Source organism: Chinchilla lanigera, unplaced genomic scaffold (assembly GCF_000276665.1).
Source record: "Chinchilla lanigera isolate Chin_1 unplaced genomic scaffold, ChiLan1.0 scaffold00048, whole genome shotgun sequence".
Classification (NCBI taxonomy): Eukaryota; Metazoa; Chordata; class Mammalia; order Rodentia; family Chinchillidae; genus Chinchilla; species Chinchilla lanigera.
Window position 1 is genome coordinate 16,781,826 of NW_004955449.1, and position 22,614 is coordinate 16,804,439.

General features: G+C 39.2%; 1 protein-coding gene across 2 annotated transcripts in view; it reads right to left on the bottom strand.

Annotated features, from left to right (window-relative positions):
- Gpd2 (glycerol-3-phosphate dehydrogenase 2 (mitochondrial)) overlaps nt 1-22,359 on the bottom strand; it is a 108,330-nt gene extending 85,971 nt beyond the window's left edge. For both annotated transcript variants that reach the window (XM_005393415.2, XM_005393414.2), the window contains exons 1-3: nt 22,261-22,359; nt 20,674-20,783; nt 2,961-3,132 (exon numbers count right to left, since the gene is read on the bottom strand). In XM_005393415.2, the coding sequence (XP_005393472.1) occupies nt 2,961-3,132; nt 20,674-20,775 (274 nt within the window). In that variant the 5' untranslated portion in view covers nt 20,776-20,783; nt 22,261-22,359. The remainder of the gene's footprint in view (nt 1-2,960; nt 3,133-20,673; nt 20,784-22,260) is intronic.
- Nucleotides 22,360-22,614: the final 255 nt, after the last annotated feature.

Consider the following 22,614-nt stretch of genomic DNA (forward strand, 5'->3'; position numbering starts at 1 on the left):
GGGATCACCATGAGTTCGAGACCAGCCTGAGCTACTTAGCAAGACACTGTCTCAAAAAATAAAAATTAAAGTACATTCTGTCTCCACATACACTGTTTCTACACTGTCCCTTCTGCACGTTCTTGAGCCTGGAGCAACAAGCAATATTTGTCTATTAAAATTACCTATACTAAAACAAAAAAAAAAAAAAACAATAAAATAAAACAAAATTACCTATACTAAATAGCAGCTTTCCTGCTTCTGATAATTCCCTGGAGATACAGCTTCCCTCACCTATTCATACCTTTATCATGTCCCTGCTCCTTTTAAAAAGCACACATTCTCTATAATGTAATCTGCTGTATGCAAACAAACACTATAGAATGCTGAGGTCCCAACTCTATCAATCATCTTTTATTCTCTTATAATACCCTATATATTTGCCATACATACAGCAGGCTCTCGATGTGTATGTGCAAAACTGAAATAAAAAGAATGGTCATTTAAAAAAAAAGAATGGTTATGTATTTTAGTATAACAGCATGAAAGTAACTGGAAATATCAAGAAATATATTTTTCCAAATCCTACTAGGGAAATGATTCTCTTTGATACAGAAAATTGTCACCTACTAAATTTTAATTCCTAGGAGAAGTGGTCCCAAACAAGACCTTCCATTATGTCGGGAGGAATATTTTCTCTCTTTCCACTCTCTTCCTCAGGTCCCCTGGGGTACAAAGTTGAGTTCAACTTGTGATAACTCTAACTGCTCTCCCCATCTGGTTTATCATGTTCAAAGATAATCTGGCTCAAATTGCATTCTATGATTGGAAACAGGAAATCTGGGTTAACTAGATTCCAATGCCTACACTTTGAACTCACCACTATTAAAGTTAACAAAAGGGACCCTGCTGTGAGGTTCACAGGGTGCTGTGAAATCACAGTAATCTAGAGCACTTTTTGCTTATGTGTGCTTAAATCTCATCAAACATACTTCATTTCTACGACAGTAAATTCTACCATGTACGTAAGATAAATAAATCTAGGGTAGCATTGGTAGGAACCTCACTGATCTGAGAAAAATCATAATAAATTACTATCATTGTATATGAAACTGTCAAATATTGAACATTATTTAGAAACTAAAATAATACAGAGGTAAAATACCTTGCAGCAGTACCCAGCCTGAGTTAATACATTCTGGGGGAGTTTTGTTTTGTTTTGGAGACAGAATCTTGCTATGGAGTCCAGCCTGGCCTTGAACCATTCTTTTTAATCATTTAACCTTTAACCATTCTTTTTTTTATAACCATTCTTTTCATTTCAGTTCCGCAAATACACACTTGACTCCATCCTCCACACTAGTCCCACAGGCAAAGCAAAAGATTATTTCATTAGCTATATCACATGTAAGAGGATTTCTCTTCCATACTATACTTTCATTCAGTACACGTCATCTTTCCATTTTTAGGGAACTTTTCATCATGTCTTCTGCAATGGTGGATACACTTTACTGTGTCAAACTGAGAAGTCTAGAAGCTTAACTAAAAAACTCAGGAGTCTACATCCTAGTGTGTGGAGGACATGTCCAGGATGTTGTTCACTGTGTCAACTTGAGAAGGTTAGAAGTTTAACTAAGTGATGCAGCAGGGGGCCAGGGTCCTCACTTTGAAAATACCCTGAGCCTGTGGAGGAGGAGGGCACTGAGATGATGTGGGTGGGTAGCCTGCATGAAACACAACAGAGGAAAAGAGGCTTGCTCACCCCACAACCCTTTTTGCTCTTGTTGCTTTTGCTGTCTTCTGCCACCATGTACAGCTGTCCCTGTGCCATACCACCCTGCCTTGGAGTCAGCTGATTATGGACTGAAACTTCCACAAACTGTGAGCTAAGTAAACCTTTCCTTCCTTAACTTTGGTTGTTGGGTATTTTGTCTCAGTAACAAGAGAAAAGTAACTAAGACATCATCTCACAGAATTGTGTATTAGTAACAGTGTTTATTTTGCTGGGCATAGTGGTGTACACCTGTAATACCAGCATTCAGGAGGCTTAGGCAAGAGGATTACCATGAGTTCGAGGCCAGTCTGGAGTACATCGTGAGCAAAAAGGCCACCATGAACTATGTAGCAAGACCCTGTCTTTAAAAAAGAAAAAAAAGGAAACGATGTTTTCCACTACAGTGGTACCTCAGTTCATGAACTCAACTCTCTCCGTCATTCTGGTCACAAACTGAACTGGATGAGCACCGACTCAAACTTTCCCAGGAAGTCAACATTAAACTTAACCACTGAATTGGATTTGGTTCTCATCCAACTCAGTTTGAGACTAGAATCCTGAAAAGAATCGAGTTCGTGAACCAAGGTACCAGATGGACTTTCCAAACTGCAATTCATGTTTCACCAGAAGAGATAGTTTTACGAGATGCATGAACAAAAAGAATAATGTTAATAAGCTATTTTATTTTAATAAATCTTTTCCACCGCTCACTGACATGTGACTCCAGGTAATACATATTTTTATTCCATATACCCTAAATGTGTCTACTTTACTATTAGAAAAAAATTAAAAAACATCAAATCAATGAGTTTGCAGAAATATAAAATTTTCTTTTTAAACAAACCCACTGTAGTGAAGACAAGTTTCATTTAATTTTTAAATTGTGCAAGTATGATATTTCAAAACTTGTGAAAGTGCTTCACAAAGAAGAAAAATTAGGAAACAACAAAGAAATGAGACTTCACTGACACAGCATGCTTACAGTTTGTGTTTATATTGGGGATACAGCCGGGTGTAGTGGCGCACGCCTATAATCCCAGCACTCGGGAGGCTGAGGCAAAAGGATCATTGTGAGTTTGAGGCCAGCCTGGGCTATAAAGTGAGCTCAAGGCCAGCCTGAACTGCATACTGAGACCCTGTCTCAAAAAAGACAAAATATATACATATATTGGGGATACCTGCAACATTCACCCACATCAGGACTCACCTCTGGTGACAGCATCGAGTGCACAGCCACTTCCTGTTGCTCCTCCTCCAATCACAAGGATATCAAATTCTGAGGTGTTCTGCAAAGTCAGGAGCTGAGCTTCTCGAGAAGGAGGCTCCCTGTTAACAGGTTCTGCAAGGTACTCTGCTGCTTCCACATAGGCCAGGTTCACCTGGTGAAAAAGCAGGCGTTCATCTAGAATGCTGATTTAATACATATTATAGCACACTAAAAGAAGGAACTTATAGTGGAGATAAGGAATAGCAGAGCTTGACCAGAGTCCCATGGACATGCAGGACCAACGTCATAGGGGAAAGGGCAGCTAAGTGTATTTCTTTACACGAGTCTGAACTAGCCATAAAAGACACAGTTTCAGATTCAAAACTGCTTGTTTTGGCTTTATTTACAAGCAAGTTCAGTTCTTTACACCACAGTGTAACAATTCCCCAAAACCTGAGACAATTCGTAGGGCAAAAGGAACTATCCTACTCGTAGCAACAATTCATCCAAGTAATATTTAAAAGTGTTGATATCACAACAAAGGAAGAAAAAAATACCACTTTGCTTTTTCGCAACTTTTTAAAAATATATATTCCTCACTCCTCAGTTTCCATGACAAAAATATATTCTAGAGTCTGGGTTCTATAAGTTTAAGTTAGTATAATTAAACAAATCTGTTTACCACTTTAAGTAATTAGCTATATTTAACTAGAATCATATTTTTCAAATATTTCATTCAGAGGCTTTCCCATTAAATATTTTAATATAAAATCAAGGATTTCACGCATTTATTGTACAGTATTCTTATGTTCCTAGTATATTATTCCACTGTTTAAAAATTAATAATTAAAGGTAGGCCTGGTCCTCTTAGAGGATGACAGTCTCTATCCTTAATTCTTTATACAGTAATTTTACTTACCATGATTGCAAATCAAAAATACTAGTATTCAAGAAAAAAAAAAAAAAATAGCTGCCAGCGCTCAAGTCAGAGTGAAAACCCAAAAAAATAGGTATCTGGTTTTTTCTAAACTGTCAACACTAGGCTTATTCCCTGCACTGAATAGTGTTGACCAATTAGTAACCCATGGATACTAACATTTATCTTCTCTTTAAAACGGAATAGGCATAATCCATATGGTGGTGTTTTTTCCATTCTGCTGTTGAGGCCACATATGGATATCCAGGCCAAAGTTTGTTCAAAAATACTTAGAGATTATTCTGATCATTGAGGAAAAGTGGATTTTTTTATCCAGTAAATAAAATAAATGGCCCCCTATGATTGGATTTAAGTATTAGGTTTCTATGAAAAGCAGTCTAGCAACCACAGGGTACCCTAAGAAAACCCTGGGTTAGGATCAGAACATCCCAACTTGCGTCACTGCACTCCTGTTTATCAGCAATGCAACTCCTAACACATTATCTCTCTGGGCCTTGGTTTCTTCATTTCTAAAATGAGGATAAAGCCCCTGTGATGTCTCTGTCTCTCTATCTCTGGCTTATCTTCTTTCTGAATGCAATAATAACATCAAAGTCACTGGTAAACTAGAGTACTTGTTACTATTATTATAGTACTACAGTACTTGTTACTATTAATAATAGTAGCAACATACAAATAACATTAATAACATATAAAAAGGAACTTTCAAAACATATCTTGGATATGAGGGCAATCTGGCTGTGACAGCCGCCACCCCGAGTTGATTCAGCTGTTCTGGCTGACTAGGCAGCATCCCCTTCCTCCCTCAATGCTCCATGTGTGTCCCTCCAAAGCAGCATGCTTGGTCGAACACCCCCACTGGAGGAGGACCATTCCTCGGTCACGGACACACAAGTAGCTGCACTCCCCTGCTAGAGCCTCCAAACGAGTTAAAGCATATCTTACTAAGTATCATTTTTAAAAAGGTTATAATCAATCAGGTGCTATGATATTTCAGGCTATTACTTCAGATGCCAAGCCATAAAAATCCTATTCTGCAAAGTATAACTTTCTAACTACTTGCTAATAATTATTTCTTCATGTTTACCTTTATATAGATGTAAGGTAACTAAGTAAGTATAGTTGCCAGATGTTTTGAAACAAAATACCTCTTGGTTATGGTCTTTGCCTTCTGTCATCTAATGTCACTTCTGCTACTACTGTCACTGCTGTTACACACACACACACTCACTCACTGTACATATATAACAAGTATGTAAAAAGAACAAATGTCAAAATAGAGGGAAAAACCATACCAGGCTATGACCATTCAGACGAGGGAGGGAGGATCTTTCATCTGAAGGCTTTCAGCTGCACCATGACAGATGGGCAGGACTTGGACATGAGACTGACAAGTGACTAAAACACCAGAGCATTTTCACACATCAAAAGAATGGCTGACATTTTCTGCTTGGTAGGTTTTCTAGAAATACTTGAAAAATACAGTTAAAGACCATACTGTGATATAGTTCATTAGAACTTGGTAATACTAAAAGCTCCTTGTTCTGCTCCACATACGCAGGTTAAACGCAATGGCGTGGGTTTCCCTCAGCAGGCAGACTTGACCTGACTGGCAACAGCTGTGCCTGTTGGCTGTGCTGTTTCTCCAGCGCTCGTGCCCTGCCTCACTCACCATTCCCACCAGCATGCGCTAATGTTCCCTTCTCAACAATTAAAAATACTTCTCTCACAGGTTTCAAATTGCCATCCTAAAAATTTGTAAGTGGTCTGTGAGCGCTTGTTTCTGTACTGTCTTACTCCTTACCCCTCAATTGCCTCCAGTCAGGCTTTTTACACACACGCCACCGCCACAAGCACCACCAGGACAAACTAGTGCTCCCTATTCTACTGCTTCCAACAGCATACAACTGCCTGCTCACTCACCTCCAGCCTCCAAGTCACTCTCAGCTTCCTCCAGATGTCACTCAACTGCTCAACATAAATCACTGGCACTCCTCTTAAATGTGTTCTATTCACTCTTCTCAGACAGTAAGAACTCTCTCTGGAGAATCTCATCTACCTCATATCATCAAATACCCCTGATACCACAATGACTCCTAATTTTGTTTCCCCGCTCTGAAATCCAGGTATCAGACTGCCCAGGAGCCTCCACTTTGGAGGCTTTCTCCCCAGACTGTTTTTCCTGGAAGTGTTCCTCTCCTCAAGAAGGGTGCCGTTATCTACGCAGGAGCTTGTGTAAGGAACTCGGGCCACGTCCAAGACAGCTTCCACGTCACTGGTCAGTGCCTGCACCCTATCAAGCCCACCTCCTTAGAAATCCTCACATTCGTCACTGCTTCATCTTCACTACAACCTGGATGACACCCTCCCAAAGGGGAGTGCACATACACACTTCCTCTCTCCAATCATTCTCCTTGCTACATCTGGAACAATAGCATTCAACCCAAATAATGTCACTGATATGTGTGAAACCCTTCTAGAGTTTCCAATGTAATTTAGGTTAAAGGTACACACCTTTACTGTTTTTTAAAACTCTTTATACTCTTTTACAATGAATAAAATTAAGGAAAAAAAACAATGCCAAGTGTTGATGGGGATAAAACACAACTGGAGCTCTCTTACACTGCGGTTGGAAACGCAAAATGATGCACCCATTCTGGAAAATGGTTTGGAACAGTTTTAAGAAAGTCAGAATATACTTCCTGTTCAACCTAACAATTGCACTCCTAGGTAATTACCCAAAATGAATGAAAATCTGTGTCTACACAGAAATATGTCAGCAGAAGTTTATAATGGGTTTATTTGCAATTGTTCAAAACTAGGAAAAAACCAAATGTCTTTCACCTGGTGAAGGACTAAACTATGGAATATCTATGCAATGGCACAGGGCTGTGGCGGGGAGTGTGAGACAGGGTTTCACTAAGCACTTCAGGCCAGCCTTGAACTCACTATGTAGCCCAGGCTATCTTAGAACTTATGGTGATCCTCCGCCTCAGCCTCCCAAGTGCTGGGATTACAGGTGTGGGCTACCATGACCAGAAAATCAGCAATTTTGAGAAAGACTAAACTACTCATGTACATCACAACATGAATAAACCTCAAAGGTATCATGCTAAGCCAGAACTCAGCAAAGTATGACCAAATCTGGCTGCCACACATCTTTGTAAATAAAGTTTTACTGGAAGATAGTTATGCTGAATCAACACATTTATGCACTGAATACTGCAACAGCAAAGGTGAGTGTCACAACACAAACCATATGGCCCACAAGCCGAAAAACATTTACATTCCTTTAAAGAAAAAGCTCCCACCTTTCATCTTGGTCATCAACATGTCATCCAGACTGAGGAAGACCTGGAAGCTTTGGGGCCATGTGAGCCCAACCACGGCCACAATGATAAATGACAAAGCACCCAGAGGCCAGGGCAGTGCTGGGGGGTACACATCACCACAGGATCAACTTCGACAAATATCACCCAGGTTACTCGAGGAAGGTTGGTACAAGCCATCACACTTAGAAACCAGAGATTCTGCCCAGCTGTCAACCTTGATAAACTGCAGACAGGGCAGCAAGCAGACAGAGCAAATGCTGCCAAACCAAGCCTGGAGTAGCTCCCATCACTGATGTAGTGCAACTGGGCTGCTACAAAGTTCTCGGGAAGGGAAAGCTCCCAAAGCAGCCTGTCCGCATGAAGTCAAATTCTTCAGCAGAAGAGCTGAGGAGCAGATGAAGGGTACTGGGGAGGCCTGTGTCCTGGTGGCTTGAAGCCACAAGGGGGCTCATTAAATGGTTAAGAAAAAAAGAAAAAAGAAAACGCTCCTAATGCTTATGCTTAATAAATGAAGCCAGAGTAAGAAATCTACATACTAGATGATCATGATAATTCTGTATAAACAATGTTCTCTACCAGGATAATAGAAATGTTCTATGGATTGACTGGTAGTTATCACATAATGGCACATATTTACAAGGGTGAATTTTAATGCATTTTAAACTGTAACCCAAATTATACCTTTAAAACCTTGACTTAAAAATAAGCAAATATGTATTCAGCACTTATGTGACAGACACTTTTGTAAGTGTTTTGCTATTCTAACCTTATGAGTCAGGTAATACTATGATCTCCATTTCACAGAAGTAACTGAGCTACAGAGAAGATGACCGTCCCATAAATACATAGCCCATTCACCATAGTGCTGGGAATTGAACTTACACAGCCTGGCAACAAAGACTAAGTCTTAGAGTACTGCACCATACTGACTCTACATAATTTGAGAACAAAAGAAAAAAGAAAAAAAGCAGACTACACAGTTGTAACACGAGTAGATATAACCATTGCCAAATGCAGAAAGCTTTTCTTTTTCTTTCTTGCATTCTTTTTTTTTTCCGTGTGGTTGTGCTATGGAGATTTTATTGAACAGTCCTTCCAACTTTTAAAAAATATATAGCACTATTGAGGATAATTTATTTAATTTCTGACACTACTTTTAAAATAACATTTTATTTTTGTTTATTTCTTTCATAAAAGCTGAAAAGTGTTGCAAGCGACAAGCTAAGCACCAGGTTTATTTTAGAGGCTGTAAACACAGCCTAAGGCCCTACTTACAATTATGACAGGAGAAAGACTCATTTTGGTTTCACATGGCTTTGAGTGAAAAACACATCTGTACTCTACCTTTCCTCTAGAATATGTTGAATTCAGGAAAATAAAGAAAAGAAAGGCAGCAGGAACAATAAAACAGCTGTGGTAAGTAAGAGGACCCTGTAAGAAAAGAAACTCAGTGTCCTTGTTCTACGGCAGTCTGACTAAATAGGAATCTGGGATCGATTAAAGGATTTACCCAGAAGTTCTGGGAGAAGCCATGGAATGGCCACATGCCCTGTATCACATGAGAGACAAAAAACCACATGTGTTCTGAAGAGACACCTAATTCACCATCACTTATTCTTTTAATATTTTTGGAGGTCCTCAAGAATTCTATAAACTAGGGGAAAAAAGAAAGGATAGAGACAATTACAAGTGGTGCTCAGAAACAGAAGAAGCTAAAAGAGTCACAGCAGGCATCTCATACAGAACTGATAACAAAATCAAGTCAAGAAAGACTAGCAGGCATTAGCTGGGTGACAAAAAAACAGAAAAGGAAGTAGAAACAACATGTGCTAAAAGCACAAGTCATACCTGCACGTTTTCTTCCTTTGGCATACTACTTCTTAAAAACGTAATTATGTATTTTTAAATTGCTATATTTCACACAAAAATCAGGATTTCAATCTGCAGTTAACCTGAAACTACACTGTGGCTGCAGCCCTCAGGCAGTGCTTGTGTGCTCCTGTTAGCCCAGCTTCCCCACACCCTGGCTTCACACTTACCTCCCAGTCTGGCCCCAGCAGGCACAGCCCTGGCCTAAATACAAGAACAAGCCCAGCACTACCACATTAAGAACCAATTACCTTATTCAGGCACTGAAGGCAGAAGGACAGCCCAAGCCACTAAGCAAACTGGTTTTTTCCAAGCACAACTCCAACCACATTCGCAAACAACAACACAATCTTATCCTGGTAGAATTCAGCTAACATAATATTGAATTGATATTATTTCTGATTATATTTAATTAAGATGGAAAGGAAGTAAGTAGATGCCTATTATTTTAATTTATAAACCAATTTTTAAGGGCATATAACAAAGATAAAATCCTCCAGGATTCTGTAGCTAACATACAGCTTTTACCAAAAGACCCACATGAATATCTACACAGAATTAAAAACCAAGTTCATAATCTTTGAGCATTTACAACCCAGAGAACATTCACTCTAAACAGGATTCAGAATGAGATCAGTTTTACTATGTCTATGCACCATTAGACTTGCAAATTAAAAAAAAAAAATCCTAGACATTTGCAACTTTGGGTGAGACCAAAAACAAGATCTAATAATTAGAGTCTATTTCTGAAAGAAGTGCATATTTAAAGACCACAGGCAATTAACAGCCAGGTTGTCCTGTAATCATGTACAGTAATAACTGGAGTATAAAGTAGAAATACATGCAAATCACTTCAGACTGCAACTATCACTGTCTCTTCCATATAATATGATTCAATGAAAGGAATCCATTAGATTTAAGAGAAAATGCTTCCTGTTTTGTGGTTACTGAAAAGGATTATTTATATCCTTAAAGGATTAAATAATAAAGGATTATTTATTCCTAGAAGGAAAATGCAACAAACACCCCAATACAGTGAACTTAAAATGCTTGTAATAGCCTTCATTTATCTCTTGAATCAGTTTGTGATTCTAACACTGATAGTGCCTGTAATCCAGCACTCCAGAGGCTGAGGCAGGAGGATCTTTGCAAGTTCAAGACCAGCCTGGGCCACAAAAAGAGCTTAAAGCCAGCCTGAACTGCACAGTGAGACCCCGTCTCAAAAAGACCCCAAAAAAAAAAAAAAAGACAGACTATCCAAACAAATGATCAAACTTTCTGGTAACTAGAAAATAGAGAAAATCCTTGCTTCTGTCCAGACACACATCAAATAAGTTAACATCATACTGGATTACATGATCTGAGGTTTGGAGGATAAGTTTTATTGGCTTTCAAATATTTTTGAAACAGGTGTTTGGAGGTATCTAAATGACATTGCTCTTCAATTCCAACAGCTTGCTGGGCATGGTGGCACATGCCTGTAATCCCAGCACTTGGAAGGCTGAGGCAGGAGGATCACTGTGAATTCAAGACCAGCCTGGCCTACAACGTGAGCTCAAGGCCAAGGCCAGGCTGAACTGCATAACGAGACCACTGTCTCAAAAATACAAAAGAAGATAATAAAATTTGCCTGCTTAAAAAAAAAATTCCAACAGCTTGCTGAGGAGCTGAGGATCTTCACAGTAAACCTGTAGCTGGGGTAGACAGAGAATGGGGAAAAGATGAAACAATTGGTTGCCTATCAGCTGCTAGCCTAAAACTCCTAAAAAGCCAGTACCTTAGGCTTCAATTACATTGATAGGGGCATGCCTTGACCAGTGAAGGAAATCCGTCTTATTTAGCCCTGGGGCAAGTAACAAAGAGAAACAGAATTTGACTCGTTTTGACTCGAAATCCCATGTGCTTACCTCTGCTAGGTCATCTTTGCCCACAGATACAGCTTTCTTGGAACCTCAGAACAGATAGTCACCCTGACACCCGCAATGCACAACTATTAATGTAGTCAATGAAATGGGAAGCCCTATCTGCCTCGCCTGCAGCCAGCTGCATTGAGCAGTTAACACTCTGGGGCCTGTGCAACAGAGCTTTGCCTTAAAAATCTCCCTAACACATACGTATCAAAGTGGGTTCAGAACAAAAGAGGCACCCGTCTCCCATCCCTCTCAGGAGAGCAACACAGTGACCCACTGAGCCAAAAGACCTGTTCCAAACGGGTCCTCAGCTACATTTTAACCTCATGTTCATAATACTCTGTGGTCATTTGATGCACATTCTGTATTTCTCCATGAATTATTTCATCAAATATAACTTATCTACTTTGTACTCACTATCATATCATTAGGTCTCAGAAATTCTTTATTGTAAAATTACAAATTCCAAAATAAATAAAATCAATCTGTGACTACCTAACTTCAGCTTAAAGCATCTGTCTTCTTGTTAACTTACCAAACCACCTAGAAAAAAACCTTTCTAACAGAAACTCAGTTTACTAAGCTGGAGGACGGGAAGAGGAGAGAGGGAAGCTAAAGGACTCTCCCAAAGCATTTATAGAAAGTTTCCTTGGTTCCACAATATCCCTAAAAAGTTTCTTAAAGAGACCTTAAAGTGAATAAATAGTTGAAAATGAAATGCAAAGTCAAATCAAAATGAATGTCAATGTTGCTCAGTTAGCAACAGCCTAGCAGCTCACCAGCTGTCAACGCTAATCATAGCTCATTCCTTGACTCACTGTGTGACCTATAGAAGTACAGTTAACCTCACTGATTTTGTATGCCAGCAACAAAATAGCATCGCAAACTCCTCGAAGGCCTGATGTGAGCTGTAACTTAAAGCGACTGCCACGGTCCCACTTTGGGGGCTAAGTGTTAAATAAAAACCAAAATTAGAAGAAAGATGATAGGATGCTCTTCAGAGAACATTTCCAGCTCTGTCTGCATAATTTTTGTGCTTCGATGAAACATGCCTCTGAAGAAACAGTTAACCATACAGAGTGGTTAAGAATAGTTTCAACTGGCCTTATCTAAAATACAGAGTAGTCAGAATCCTCATCAAGCTTTAGCTATCAGGCACAATCCCAACACATTTAGTTGTATTTCTAGGAGAAAAAACAGTCCTTCCAGGAATCTATGCACAGAGTTATAAATAAAAGAAGCAAATGAATGATACAGTCTTTGGCATAAGCCCTAACAATAAAACTCTCATCAAAAGAAATATAGCTCATTTGTCAACTAGATTAGAAACTAAATTCAGGACACATATGTAATGGCTGGGTGCTTAACAAAACTGTTTCTATTCTACCACAGAATACTGCTGGATTGCATCGCACTGGAGATGATCCAATCGGGCAGCAACGCCCTATAGAGTCACAGAGCCCCAAGAGTCAAGGCACACAGGTCCTTGACTGATCACAAGAAACAGGTCCCTCACCTCTACACTGAATCACACACCAAGCAAGAAAATAATTCTTCAGTACGATGAGCCACTGAGCTTTGGGCATTACTTATACCAATGAGCTTTCTTCAGTTAGTATATAACTAAGAGATGCGCCTGACATTAGAACCCAAGATTTACAGCTCACCTGCTTTGTATACAGCTCATGCACAGTTCTGAATCTTATAATGAGTGAAGCCCCATCATTTATAAAAAAATAAACCCATAAAGATAAAACAACAAAAGGACAGATAATTAAAAGCAAATCCAGAAAATCATGCTGTAGAAGCACTCTATCTTCTTCTTTCATACAATGCTGATACTGATGGTTCTTCAAACAGGCAGGTAGAATGAGATTCTTTTCCTTCAGACACATTCACCATATGATATCTAATGCTGAGGCTCTAACATTATATTCGCTATATATTCACAAGTCAAGACATGAAAGCAACCTAAATGTCCATCAGCATCTGCATGGATAAAGACAAGTGGTGTATACACATACAACATGTGTTATTCTGCCTTCAAGAAGAAGGAAATGCTCCCACTTGTGATCACCTGGACAGGTGAAAGGATATTAGGTAAAATAAGCCAGACGCAAGAAAGACAAATTTTTTGTGGTCTCACTTATATGTCGAATCTCAAATAGTCCAACTCAAAGGAACAGAATAGTTCCTAAGGGCTATGGTCAGGTTGTGGTAATAAAAAGATATTAGTGAAAAGGTACAAAATTTCAGTTAAGCTCAAAGAAAGAATTAAAAAATTAAAAATAAAGACTGCTTAGGAACATTTATTTTTACAATACTTTTATAGTAAGATTTTGCAAAAAGAACAGTTGCTTGTAAACCTATGAAAAATGCCTCTAAGATGAACATTTATTTACTCAGGTAGAACAAACAAGTTTAGAAGCCAGAATTGACCCACAAAGTTAAAAGCAATCTGGTTACGCACAAAGCAAATATGACAATGACAATTTCAGACACATCAATGCTCAAAAAGATTTATCCTGACTTCAAACCTCAAAATAGTCCTCAGCTTAGAAACCAGATTATTTCTTTCTTTCTTTTTTTTTTTTTTTTTTTTTTTTGAGACAGGGTCTTGCTATGCAGTTCAGGTTGGCCTTGAGCTCACTTTGTAGCCCAGGCTAGTCTCGAACTCACAAGGATCCTCCTGCCTCAGCCTCCCAAGTGCTGGGATTACAGGCATGCACCACCACGCCAGGCCAGAACCAGATTATTTCTGAGGTTCAATTCCTAAAGAAGGATGTTCAAAAAACAAAATGTCAATTGTTTCTTGCCATCATGTTCTACATGCTGTTCTTATTTTTGTTTTGGGGGCCAGGTGTTGTTGTTGTTGGAGGTGGTGGTGGTGGTTTTCTGGTTTTTTTGTTTGCTTTTTTTCCAGTAGTAGGGGTTGAACCTAGAGCCTTTGCACTGAGCTACAGTCCCAAGCCCACACACTTTCAAAATTTTCCTAAACTTTGAGACAGGGTCTTGCTAAGTCAGTAAGGTGCCCAAGCTGGGCTCAAACTTGTACTCTTCCTACTTCAGCCTCCAGGAATCACAAGCATGTGCCCCTACACCTGGTTAGATGTTCTGCTTATAGTTTTGATTTCCTTTTAATCAATACTCATTTGAACTTTATGTTTATCTACCTCTACCAGTTCCTGTCCAGCCACTAATTAAGCAAAATTATGTTAATCAAAATCTCAGCTATTTTTAAGAAACCTGATGTTATACCTTTATTATGCCCAACAAGGCGAGAGCAATTTCTAATGTTAGCATCCTACAGTATCTATCATGAGAAGGAAAAGAAGCACATCTGATATAGCAGACTGGCTATGGGCCACATTCTACAATCACTGACTTTCTTATGCTGACTGATTTTGTGTGTGGAGGAGATAAAATCCAGAGAGTAAAGAGACATTATCCTTACTGTATGAAGAAACCACAGTTCTGAGAACCTTTATATCTATGCACAGTAACAGGTTCACCAAAACCCAGTCACATTCAATCACAGATATATTTACGAAACAGTCTTTTCACTTGGAGGTTCATTAAAATAAACCCTTAGGTAGATCTTATGTTACTAGTTGATCCCCACTTTTTGCTGCTTCTCCAATCTTATCATTTGCTACTGACTTAAAAATGTTTATGTCCTCAGTACTATCAATGAAAAGGACGAGCAGAAAGAGTGAATAAGATCCAAAATGTACAACAGATATTGTAAAATGGGAAGAAACTTGCTCTTAAGGAAAGAGAATCTGGGATGGGGAAAAGGAGAAAAGAAGGAAGGGAAAAGCAACAACAACAAAATATATATATACAAGACAGGGAGCTGGGGATATAGCTCAGTGGCACATGCGGCTGCCTAGCAAGTGCAAGGTCCTGAGTTCGATTTCCAGTACACACACAAAAAAAACACAAAATAGTTATACTACTAATTTCTCTTAGTTCATTGAAAAGAAAGGTTTGTGCTAATTAGACAATTAATGCCTATATCTTATACTCTAACTAATTTAAAGGTAATAATATATAATGTATAACCATTGTTACCCTCCTATTGTCTTGTTTTGAAATTTTGTTTTATTTTTTCCCTTTAAAATACAAATAAAAGGGACTGCTTTATTAGCATCTCTTACAAATAATGTATTGAGAGATTAGAAATTAGCTGGCCATGGTGGCACATACCTGCAATCCCAGCACTCTGGAGGCTGAGATAGGAGGGTCACTACAAGTTCGAGACCAGCCTGGGCTACAAAGTGAGCTCAAGGCCAGCCTGAACTGCACAGAGAGACCCTGTCTCAAAAAGACAAAAAAAAAAAAAAAAAATTTAAAACATCATTCTTAAAATCCATGGATTTTAAATATTCATGCATCCCTTTGCTCTTCGACAACTATCAGGCATATTAAACTGTTATACCCATTTTTACAAAAGGAGGATAATGAGGCCCAGAGAATTTAAGAAAATTGTTGATAGTCACTAAGTACTAAGAAAAACAGCAAGCGGTTGGATCCAGAAAGTCTACAAAGACTGTTCCCGGCCTTTCTACTATGTTGCTTCTGGATAAAACATCAATCAATGAGACTATTTTAGTTCCTTGATTCTAATAAGATCACTTCTCACACTGAAGAGATTTTGATTTCCATACTCTGAATCCCACTCACTGCCTATGTATGGGAAGAGAAGAAGAGGGGAGGGCAGGGCAGGGGAGAGAAATCTTTCACATCTGGGGGTTGAGAGAACTCTCAGTGGTTCTCAGACTTTAAGTCAGAGCTGGTTCATAAGGCCCACCACACCACACCTCCAGAGTGGGTAATGGACGGAAAACACTGAGCGTGCTTTATTTAAAGGGCCCACCCTCAGACCTAAATACAGTTTGTCACACCAACCACCTCCCTGAGGTTAAAGGGGCCCACGTTCTCACATCAGTTTTTCCCAGTCAGGACCTAGAAGGTATGAAGTAAATGCTGGGTTAAAAAAAATGACTTTGGGTCTATAGTGAAAAGTAAAAATATAAGTTTGTTCCCAACTTAAACCTCTGATCTCTTCCCAGTTCCTGCTCCATTCTTCTGCCACCTATTCCTCCGTCTCCCTGGGCATGCCAGCAGCAGCCCTGACTCATGCTGTGCACTCACTGTGTTCCCGGGGAAGGCTCACCTGCTGCGAAAGAACTCCAAGGCTCTCCCTCCTACTATAAGTTCCCCTCTTCATCTACTACCTTTTCCCATCCACTTGGAATTAGAAAAACAAGCCCCCTCCCCTCTAAGTGACACTTCCTCTCACTGATGTTACACTGGATAAAATGTCCTTTATGTCCCTTCCAACTAAAAGTGCATTACTAGACCAACGGGTACTAAACAGTAAAGGACGATCAACTTGCTCTCAAAAATCCCTATACCACCACAGAAGTATCTGCCTGTCGCCCTCAGACAGGATGCTTATGTCCCACTACTCTGCCTCCTGTCCCTTGGCAGGTTGCTGGTTTGGAAACAGGAAAAATCAAGACACTTTTGTAGAACTTAGTTATATACTCATAGGTAAGGAAATAAAAGGAAGGAAAATAAAAGGAACAGGCTACGTCATCCACAACTATGCTAAAAATCTCTTAAATGCATACAGAGGTTCTAAGGTGTGGAAGTCATTTGTGGCCACAAACCCTCATGCTGCAGGTAGACACAGTGAAAAGAATCAGCCAATATTCATCTCTTTTTTCTCATCAGCTTCCTTAGTGGAACTGAAGATTTAAACTGCTCCAAAGAAAAAGTAATAGTAATAGTAAGTAATCCTCCTCTTAGGCTATGGCAACCAACCCTGGCACTGCCCCATTTCTTCAAAAACCATCCTATTTGCTCCCCCTAAAAAACTCTTGGTTTCACTTAAGTCAAAAGTGGGCACTATTCATCATTGCTAAACCTAAGATGAACATTAACAATGTGTTTGCATAAACAAAGGCTATGGTGGGCTGGGGATTTAGCTCAGCGGCAAAAGCGCCTGCCTAGCAAGCGCAAGGTTGTGAGTTCGGTTCCCGGTACCGGAGAAAAACCCAGAAAAAAAAAATAAAACAAAGGCTATGGTATAAAATGCAGTCAGAAAAAAGAACCACTGACATCACCTCTAACCCCTGCCTCACTCCAGAAATGCCACAGAAGTCGCTATTTCCTCACCTACAGTGGCTTTGATTCAAGCAGATGGGTTAAAAGTAAGATACATCTTAGCAACTGCAGTGTTTTCTGTTAATTTTATTTCAAAACTAAAGTATGTATATACAAGTATATAGCTTGCCTAACATGCTGAAGACCCTCGACTCACTTCACTGCTCATCACCACCACCAAAAAAGAAAAGTTTACACAGTCATTTTCCTATTTTTTCCTTTCCTTCCATTCCTTCAGACATAAACCATAACTGAATAACTGATGTAAAAGGTTTTCTGTGATGTGCCCTGGCACTTAAATCTGCCTAATTCCACTACCACGCACACTTGGGACTATCTTATTTCCAAACATGTTTTAACAATTTACTAACTTTCAAAACCAGGTATGGTGGCACATGCCTGTAATCCTAGGCTAAGGCAGGAGGATTGCTACCATTTCAAGGCCAGCCTAGGGTACAAAATGAGCGCAAGGCCAGCCTGAACTGCATACTGAGACCCTGTCTCAAAACAACAGCAGCAAAAATTTACTAACCTTGAGATTTGAATTTAGAATGCAGTTCCTGCCTGTATTTTAAAAAGGAAGTTTTATACTAGGAATAGTAAGTGTGATCAAGCCAGGGGCCAGGGAGACACAGCCAGAATGCAGTAAAATGTGCCAGAAAAACTCTACAAACTGCTTTCTAAAACATTGCATTTTGGGGTCTCAACGCTAACTTTGTTTTTAAGTATTGGGGATGGAACCCAGGTTCTTATGTATAGAAGGCAAACACTCCACCACTGTTACATCCCTAGCCCCCCCATATTCTTAAAAGAGGACAACTGATCAGTTACAAACACCTCAGAAAATTAGAAAAAAATACAAAAACACATGAGGTAACTACACCTGTACAACAATCCAGCACTTTACACATTATTCTGCAGAAAAAGTCATGCTAAAGGCCTCAACTTCTTAAAAAAAATGTAGTCCAGTAATGTGTCTCAAGGGCAGATTACTCTCCTGCTTACTGAAGTCAAGAAAAATCTTCCTTCTAGAATGGTTCTGATTGGCAGGTACTTTCTGAGAGAAGACAGCTGAGTTAAGGGAGGCTTGTGGTCATTTTATGTCAACAGCTAAAATAAATTATTCCTTCTCACTCACTATTCTTTTTTCCTGCTTTTGCCGTTTGTTAATCCCTATGGTTATACTGTCTCCATTATCCCCCAAACCTGTGGCCCCTCCAAAGAAACACAGAGTTGGGTTTCTAATGCAACTTGACTGAATATGTCTAGTATGGTTTTTCTCAACAGAAATTGTCAACTTAAAATTATAAATGACTTGAGGCTGCTGGTATCTATTTCATTTGGCTATTAGTGTAGTCAGGATGTTTTTCCTATTTTGACTTTTAACTTGGCTGTTTAGGAAAAAGTATATGTTTACTCTATAAGACCAATAAGTAAAGAGAAAAAAAAGTATTACATACTTTAAAGGTAAGACATAAACTTTGTAGTAGAACATGCTTACCATAGTTAAAACACATAATAAGCCCACAAACAAATTTAGCAACAACTATTAGATATCGTGACCTTTGGCACTGGCATTTTCCAGCACCGTTTCAGGTAACACTGGTAAAGACGGCAGAAGTAATCTAAGCCCTTAATGCCCATGTCCCAAACTTCTGAAATAACTCCAGCAGAAGCAACAACTTCCCAGTTACTTTTAAGGAAGATAATCTTTTAAAAGGAATAGTGCACCTGCTGGCATGGTAGCACATGCCTATAATCCCAGTCCTTGGAAGGCTCAGGCAGGAGGACTGCTATGAGTTCAAGGCCAGCCTGGGCTACAAAGTGAGATCAAGGCCAGCTTGCATGTCATAGTGAAACCCTGTTTGAAGGGGAAAAAAAGAAAGGAAGGAAGGAAGCAAGCAAGCAAGGAAGGAAGGAAGGGAGGGAGGGAAGAAAGAGTGCACCAAAACGATCATTAGATGAGGAAGAGTTTCAACGGCAAGTCAGTCAATTATACCAGCAACTAACATACTGAGGGAAACCTTACAGGTAATGTGCTCACAGCTCAGAATGAAAAAGAAAGAGAAACACAACCTCTCCAATCTCATCCATCTTTAGGGAAGCACGTAAAAACTAGGTGTTGTTTTTTAACTGTAAACATCACATGTGTGTTTTCCCATTCAGCGTATGGACTTCCAACCAATGTGCCTGGTTCTACCATGTGATAGCGCAAAGAACAAAGAAAAGTATCAGACAATCCATGGTTTAAAGATACCCTTAAGAAAATGTAGGAAATCAGTAGCTTGTAGATCACCCAATTACAGTTTTTACCAAATTCCTTCACCTTCATCTTTGAAACAGTGTTACGGTTTGTGTCTGGACGTCCCCCCAAAGCTTTATGCACTTTTAGATGGGAGGCAGCTGAATCTAGAGTTTGTGAGTGATTCATAGTGCAATGCTGAGATTAAGAGTGCTGGGACTAAGGGTGAGTGCCTGCTGGATCAGTCCACTGATTGGATTAGCACCACCCTAATCCCAGCAGCCTGGATAAGATAAAAGGGGCATAAAGAGGCTTGTTTCCCCCTTTTTCATTTGGCTATTAGTGTAGCTTTTGCTGTTTTCCACCACCATGAACTGTTGTCCTCTGCCATGTGCCACCCTGCCTTGGAGCCAGCAGATTATGGACTGAAACCTGTATGAACTATGAGCTAAATGAACCTTTCTCCCTTTAACCTTGGGTGTCAAGTATTTTGTCTCAGCAATGAGAAAAGTAACTAAGACAAACAGGAATGTACAACCTAGCTGGCATCACAAAATGCCCTCACAACACAGGAATAGAAAAGGGAGACTAACACTAACTGAGGTAGATGGCAACCAATATTTTCAAGCCTGAAAAGAAAAAAGTCCTTCAACAAAATTATTTCTTGGCATCAGTTTAAACTATGGTAGGGCATAGTTTAGTGCAAAGGGGGAAAATTAAGTGGAATAAAAAGCCTGAATATTTTTAACTATTTAGAAATTTCCTGTCTCATTGTCATGAATTCCCCCCATTAAAATGTCTAGCTAATAAAATGTAGTAACACACAGGTAACTAAATCTTTAATAAAATCAAGATTTAGAATTAGGCCTTTTCTACTTCCTTTCTCAGCTGCTTGCCTTCTAATAGGACAAACTTGGCAGGGACACAGAAGGTAGCCAGACACTGCAATGAATAAGGAAGGTCTAAATGAACAAACCTTGGCATTCGTAAATGAAGCAGTCTTTTAAGAACCAAAGAGCCAAAACAGAGGCTACATAATGCTCCCTGAAGAAAGAAATCCAGCTTTTAAAAAACGAAATACAATTCTCGGGGATCATAAGGCAGTATTCTAAATTAGTACTTTCAAATCAAACTGAGAAACTCTGACTGCAATTCAAGAAGAAAAACACAATGGTGTACCCACTCCCCCATACACAGCTCTGCAGCAGCTTTAAAATGCATATTATAATCAATACATGCAGTTACTTACTTGCTTCCTTCTGTAATGAGCAAAATGAGAGAGTCCTAAGACACTGGCAAGAGCACCTCCTCCAACAAGAACAGTCCCTTTCACTGCCTTGTAAAATGCCATTTCTTAACCTACAAAGGAAACAAAAAAAGTTAATTGAGATTTTTATTATGTAACAATCCAAATAATAAAAAGACACTGTGTGGATTATGAAACTATGTTCAACTAGAAAAGGAAACAGAAAATAAGGAAGTTACTAGCTCACCTACTTGTATGGAGAATTCAAAATCAATAACCAAAAAAACCTAGACAAGGGAATTGATTATGTAAAGTCACATTCAGATCCAACAGGAACTAAAGAAAGAAAAGCCAATTAAGAGACAACTAAAGGTATTTAAATAGTACAAGGTCAGGAGAACTGTGGAAAGAAATGTCACTGTGTATGTGACAAAACTGCATGCCGTTCTTGCCAATTTGTTCAACAGCTAATCCCCTCCACAAGGAGAACTGGTAGAAGTGTTGTGTCATTCAACATTAATGACAAACCTCAGGCCTGCTTCAGGTTCTTCAGCATGTGTTTAACTCAAATTGTGGCACAACTGCCTTCTGGAGTTTTCCCTTCTTAATGAAGTTCTAACTACAGCTAAAGCTAACACATATTTCTATCACTCAGAGTCTGACGCTTTACAGACAGAAAAACTAAGCTAGGAAGTCAGCAGATACCATGCCTTGATCTTTCACAAACTGATTAACTTAACCACTATAATTCTCTTCATTAGGGGAACTTTGAAAGTTTTCTTCTAGCCAGTTTCGTGACAGAGTTTCAAGAGACTACTCGCCTGATCAAGTCCTCTTTCACTGCGCACTGAGTATTTCTAAAGTTCTATGTCATGTTATCTCCTTTCTTCTCCCTTGTTTTCCACTACTGGACTGATTAAATTTTTTAAACTTTCTTTTGAGTACTTAAAATTACTTGCTAACTTTTTTAGAAATTAAAAAAAGTCCACAGAAACAAAAATTCCACCAAAAATATTCTTGCCTACTGTTATTCTATTAAACATTGAAAGGTGAAACTGTGACCACATTAAAAAAAATTCTGACCTGGACTGAGTAATCTGACATACCTAAGATTTTCTTCCACTTCCCTGAAGTAACTGGCACACCCACCTCCTATAGGTAAGCCACTAACTACACTATTTCCTGTATGGATGGAGATCAGACCTGTCTGAACAATATACCTTATACTCCACTCTTAACTCAAGAACTTACATTATAATTCTATGCAGGCAGTTTTCATGTAGGATACTAAAAATATATAGTATATCAATGTAAATTATGACACAGTTATATATCTGGTTCTATACTGGATGGATAATATTATCATACTATCCTAAATTAAAAATTTTCAGTACAGTGGTAACTATGATTCCACAGAAAATTCATTTCAGAGTTTAGCAGGCATCCATTTGTCACAGCTCACCATCACCATTCAAGGATGCCTAAGACACCAGAGCAAACCACAGCACCTGGAGGTAGCACGCTATCGCAAAGATAACTGGGTTCTGCTGTCAACCAGGAACAGACACTAGAGTGCTAGTTATTACTTACCTAAACAATGTGTGGGCCTATCCTTAGACAGCAGCCTGATGGTCTGCTGGATGTGAACATTGTGCCTGACTAACTTTAGCTTAGCATCACTCCTTCTGTCTTGTAGATAATGTCACTGATGACCTCACAAAGGATACCACACATCAGCGTGGGCAACTGAGAGCTGTTACATATAATGAAACAGTCCAGGAAAATGTCTGTGGCAGAGGTGTTTGTTCATCCAGTTAAGTTTGGATCTAGTTTTTCCAAAAGTGTTTATTCCCTACTCACCTAACTGCACTGTTTTCATTTGATTTGTCTAAGACCAAAACTTGCAAACAGGGATATTTTCCTATATTTTTTCAATGAGCCACT